The 6,000-nt window shown below is 45.3% G+C and overlaps 1 protein-coding gene across 1 annotated transcript in view; it reads right to left on the bottom strand.

Moving 5' to 3' along the window:
* CEP89 (centrosomal protein 89kDa) overlaps positions 1–6,000 on the bottom strand; it is a 68,835-nt gene that overhangs the window by 24,847 nt on the left and 37,988 nt on the right. The window contains exon 12 of the mRNA XM_014536780.1: positions 4,432–4,535. Within this exon, the coding sequence (XP_014392266.1) occupies positions 4,432–4,535 (104 nt within the window). The remainder of the gene's footprint in view (positions 1–4,431; positions 4,536–6,000) is intronic.

The following is a 6,000-nucleotide window of genomic DNA, read 5'->3' as shown; positions in this document are numbered from 1 at the left end:
CCAAGGCTTGGGCATAGCCCTACCTTGGGGGCATTTCTGGCCAAAAGGTGAGAATGCCTTCAGCTCAACTCTTCAAAGCCCAGGTGCTGGGAATGGGTTTTTATTAGGTAAATTTAGTCAAGTACCTGGAATACCTCCCTTATCTTGAGTTTTGGTGAAACCTCCTGATATTTTGGGGAATTGGAACCGACCAGGACTATAAAATAAACACGCTGCCTTGGGACTTGGCTCTTTGCCTCTCCACCAGAAGAGGACAGAAGTCCACCCAGGCCCAGCTTTGCTTTCTATTTTGTGTCTGTCTTTCATTTTTCTCAATCCCCAAGGCGCCTCCATTTGAAGGAACCGGTTCACACTCTCTTTCCCGTGCGGGACGCGGAGAAGGGAGCCCCATGCCCTGGAACACTCTTGCAGTCCGGGAGCCCTCGGGGGATGTCCGACTAACGGCTTAGGCCCGCTCCTCATGGGCCCAAGCTGGCAGTCAGACATCCTTACCGCTGCCGCAGAGGCGGGAGAGGCTTCCACCACCATCGCTGCACTCGCCAGCCATGAGCCCAGCTTGTGGCTGAGCGGCGCTCCCCCGTGGGAGTGCACTGACCATCAGGGGGCAGCTCCTGTGTTGAGCATCTGCCCTCTGGTGGTCAGTGCACATCATAGCAACTAGTTGTTCCTCCATTCAGTCGATTTGCATATTAGCCTTTTATTATATAGGATTTCTTTGCGTGTTTTTTGTTAATCCTCATCAGAGGATATTTTCCCACTGATTTTTAGAAAGAGTGGAAGGGAGAGGGAGAGACAGGGAGAAACATCAATGTGAGAGAGGCACATCAATTGGTTGCCTCCTGCACACACCCCGACCAGGGCCAGGGAACCTGCAACTGAGGTATGTGCCCTTGACCGGAAACGAACCTGGGACCCTTCAGTCCATGAGTCGATGCTCTATCCACGGAGTCAAACCGGTTAGGACTTATTTATTCTTATTTTTATTTTAAAGAAAAGTAGCCCTAGCTGGTTTGGCTCAATGGATAGAGCATTGGCCTGCAGACTGAAGGGTCCCAGGTTCGATTCCGGCCAAGGGCACATGCCTGGGCTGCGGGCTCAATCCCCAGTAGGGGGCATGCAGGAGGCAGCCGATCAATGATTCTCTCTCATCTTTGATGTTTCTCTCTCTCTCTCCCTCTCCCTTCCTCTCTAAGATCAATAAAATATATATATTAAAAAAGAAAAGAAAAGAAAAGTAAACAGGTTTCACTTACAGCTATATACAGGTTAGAGAAAGTATCTGAGGTTCCAGTTTCTCATGAGGACTCTTAGAGGCACATGAGGCCCAGTCTCACTGATCTGCTTCCCAGGGAGCTAGTCAAGGAGGGTTTGAAGGGGGAGATACTAGGAAACCCGACAGTAGAAAATCCAAATTCAACAGAAGTCACAGTGCACCAAGATCCAGTAGCTGACCATAAAATCAGGAAAACTGACCTACCAGTAAGAATGCTGTTGACTCGATTCCAAATTTCTGAATCTCACATATGGAAAATATTTAATTTTTTCCAGGAATGTTGACATACTTTAAAAAATACTAAACAGCCCTAAACGGTTTGGCTCAGTGGATAGAGCGTCGGCCTGCCAACTGAAGGGTCCCAAGTTCGATTCCGGTCAAGGGCATGTAACTTAGTTGCGGGCATATCCCCAGTAGCGGGTGTGCAGGAGGCAGCTGATTGGTTTCTAACTCTCTATCCCTCTCCCTTCCTCTCTATAAAAAAATTAATAAAATATATTTTTTAAAAAATACTAAACATAATATATACTCCAAGCAAAAAAGATATATCTAAATAGTTATTGCTTTCTTAGTCTTGCCTGGATATTCCCTTTAGACTTTTGAAGATTCTCAAATTCAGTGAGTAGGCATTTGTTGCTGCTGTGCGGACGAACAGGATGTGGCCCTGCCCTTGAGCTCACCGAGGAGAGGGAGACAGATGTGGAACACACAGGCAGCTACTGTGTGACAGGTGTGAGAACACAGCCTGAGCTTAAGGCTAGGGCAGAAACTGAGGCAAGGGAGCAATGAACTCTGCTTCTAGGAAGAACTACTGACCAGCCCCTTTGAGCAGCCCTAATGGGTGACTAGGAGTGCAGGGGGGTTGGAGGGGGGAAGGGGAGCAGCATCAGCAACAGGATGAAGTGAGGCAACACTCAGCACAGGGCAAGGCAGGGCAGGGCAGGGCCGTGTCAAGGGCTCACTGTGCTAAAACCCTGTGAGCAGAGGAGTCTAAGTAAGAGTGGGACCCAACAGGTTTGGGGTGGAAAAAGCACTGTAGAAAAATACGTCAGGAAATAAAAATGGGGACAGTAAATATAGTTCAGGTTTAAAAACCTATTTAGAATTTTTAAAGTAATCTTTAAAATACAAGTTTAGAATAAACTACTAGGGTTTCATTATACCTTATTAATTTCTTGGAAATTATCCCTTAAAGTGTTTTACTTTAAAAAAGAAAATATATTGGACTCCACCAAGATGGCGGCATAGGTAAACACCGGAGACTGCTGCCGCAAACAACCACTTCAAAAATACAACTAAAAGACGGAACGGACATCACCCAGAACCGCAGGAAGGCTGGCTGAGGAGAGACTCTTCAACTAGAAGGAAAAATAACAGCACACCGAGGCTCAGAGGAGGCGCAGTGTGGAAAATACTCAGGTGCGGAGGTGCGCGCGCAAAGCGGGCTGGTGGCTGAGAGCGCGGTTGTCGTTTTCGGTCAGGGGGGAGTCTCAGACTCTGAGCTCCAGATACGGGCGAATCGCTGGGGACTCGGACCCAAACGGGAGAAGCGGGAGTGTCTGGCATCAGTTGGAAGGCAGCTTTCTCTCCGAGGTTTGCAGCGGTTCCTGGGGTTCTGAGAAGCAGAGCCTCTGGGAACGGGACTGAGAGGGGCTATAACCGCTCCCTCCGCCCGCCCTGTTGAGCCCGCCCCGCCCAAGCCCTGCGCAGAGCCATTTGCCGGATCGCCTCAGGCAAAGGCTAGATTAGCACCTCCCCAGAGGACAGAAGTTTTCCGCGGCAGACACAGCTGATTCACACAGCCAGTCGGCCTGGTGGTCAAATCCCTCTAGTATTAACTACAACAATCAAGGCTCAACTAGAACAAGACTGCGCACAAAGACCACTAGGGGGTGCACCAAGAAAGCATAAAAAATGCGGAGACAAAAAAACATGACAGAAATGGAGGATATAGAGCTAAAAAACGCAATTTTGAGGGCTTGCAATAAACTTTTGGAGAGCTTCACGAAAACTAATGAGACCCTCGATGCTATGATAAAGAAACTAGAAATTAAGCATACACGCTCTGAAATAAAGAATATTACACCCAATAGCAGACCAGAGGAGCGCAAGAATCAAGTCAAAGATTTGAAATGCGAAGAAGCAAAAAACACCCAACCGGAAAAGCAAAATGAAAAAAGAATCCGAAAATACGAAGATAGTGTAAGGAGCCTCTGGGACAGCTTCAAGCGTACAAACATCAGAATAATTGGGGTGCCAGAAGATGAGAGACAGCAAGATATTGAAAACCTATTTGAAGAAATAATGGCAGAAAACTTCCCCCACCTGGTGAAAGAAATGGACTTACAGGTCCAAGAAGCGCAGAGAACCCCAAACAAAAGGAATCCAAAGAGGACCACACCAAGACACATCATAATTAAAATGCCAAGAGCAAAAGACAAAGAGAGAATCTTAAAAGCAGCAAGAGAAAGAGACTCAATTACCTACAAGGGAATACCCATACGACTGTCAGCTGATTTCTCAACAGAAACTTTGCAGGCCAGAAGGGAGTGGCAAGAAATATTCAAAGTGATGAATAGCAAGAACCTACAACCAAGATTACTTTATCCAGCAAAGCTATCATTCAGAATTGAAGGTCAGATAAAGAGCTTCACAGATAAGGAAAAGCTAAAGGAGTTCATCACCACTAAACCAGTATTATATGAAATGCTGAAAGGTATCCTTTAAGAGGAGGAAGAAGAAAAAGGTAAAGATACAAATTGTGAACAACAAACATGCATCTATCAACAAGTGAATCTAAGAATCAAGTGAATAAATAATCTGATGTACAGAATGAACTGGTGATTATAATGAATCAGGGACATAGAAAGGGAATGGACTGACTATTCTTGGGGGGGAAAGGGGAATGAGAGATGCGGGAAGAGACTGGACAAAAATCGTGCACCTATGGATGAGGACAGTGGGTGGGGAGTGAGGGCGGAGGGTGGGGCGGGAACTGGGAGAAGGGGAGTTATGGGGGGGAAAAAAAGAGGAACAAATGTAATCTGAACAATAAAGATTAAAAAAAAAAAGAAAATATATTTAATTATTTCATAAAGTTTATTCACATTACCTTTTGTTTTTAATTAGTAAAATATCAAAAACACAACACTACTTGCCATTCCTCACTGGTAACAGTACCATTCTGGTTTAACTGTTGGTGCAATTCTTTATTTTCTTTCACTACTTCTTGGACGCGAATCCTGAACGTTCTCATTTCCTCCTGAAATAAAATTTATGTAAACATAATATACACATACACACATACCTATATTTCTTAGTTCTACTGCTGTTGCTGGGCTAAAGTCAAATGCTAACAGCTTTTTAGCGAGTCTCACAGTAACAGCAGCCTGACACCAAGTGCTGCCCTGGAGGCGCTCAGTCTTGTGAGAAAACATGAGATAAAAACAATGCTGAGCACAAGGGACGCTGAACCTCAGGATTTAAACATTCAAATCCTAATTTCATAACATTTTTCTACAACTGCCAAATACTTGGAAAAATAAAAAGACCATAAGAAAAGCAGAGATGCTTGTAAACACTATAATTTTTCCTTTGTTTAAAGACTTTGGAGGATAAAATGGAGCTTTTTTAGATAAAAATAAGACCTTTTCAAGAGATTAGTGTGGGGGCTGGAGTCTCTTAATTTGGCTCCATTACAATTACAAGTGAGCCTCTGCTAAAGCCCTCAGTCAGTACAGCTTCGTCAGTCATTAGCCCCAACTCCAGGACTGTTGCTTGGTCTTAGTTTTTAACTCCTAAGTCTGTGTTTGTGGCACTTAAAAATTTAATTACTAGTACAGCTAACATCCAATCTTATTTTATACTAGAGGCTCTATGCATGAAGATTCGTGCAAGAATAGGCCTTCCTTCCCCAGCTGCTGGCACCGCCTTCACTCCAGCCGGAGCCGCCTTTCCGCCTTCGCACGCTGCCCAGAGGCCCGGAGCGGCCAGGGCGAGGTGGAACGCCTGCGTCATTGCCATGGCAAGTGTCCCGGCCCATCCACCGCCATCTTTGTCACGTCAATTTGCATTTCCCTCCTTATTGGCTGTGGGCGCCGTCATCTTTGTTGTGAAGTGATGGTCAATTTGCATATCCCATCTTCATTAGATAGAATTAGTTTCAGGTGAACATACACCTGTGGCACTCTGCTGGGCCTCCTCCATCTCAGCTTTTCTCAGGCAGCCTTTGGCTAGTGTTAGTGTTGTGCTGTCCTTCAGTGAGAATCCTAGGTGCCAATATTTATTCTGGGATGCTTCTATATTTTCTTCTCCCAACCAACAGATATTTATGCTAATACCTGTTAACTTAATACAATGCCAAGTAACTCCTCTACTTCCCACTTGCTGGCAGTCCACTGGCTCTTTTCAGAACAGGGGTCAGGCAAACTAAAGCCCGCAGGCCAGTTGCCTGTTTTATAAATATAGTTTTTTAAAAAATATATATTTTTATTGATTTCAGAAAGGGAGGGAAAGGGGGAGAGAGAGAGATAGAAACATCAATGATGAGAGAGAATTATTGATGGGCTGCCTCCTGCATGCCCCCTAGTGGGGATCAAACTCTCAACCTGGTTCATAGGTCGTGACCAACTGGTTCATAGGTCGATGCTCAACCACTGAGTCATGCCAGCCCGGCTGTAAATAAAGTTTTATTGGGACGCAGACATGCTCACTTGTTGGGTGTCTAT

This window comes from Myotis brandtii, unplaced genomic scaffold, assembly GCF_000412655.1.
Source record: "Myotis brandtii unplaced genomic scaffold, ASM41265v1 scaffold165, whole genome shotgun sequence".
NCBI lineage: Eukaryota > Metazoa > Chordata > Mammalia > Chiroptera > Vespertilionidae > Myotis > Myotis brandtii.
This window is presented reverse-complemented; position numbering and strand designations above follow the sequence as displayed.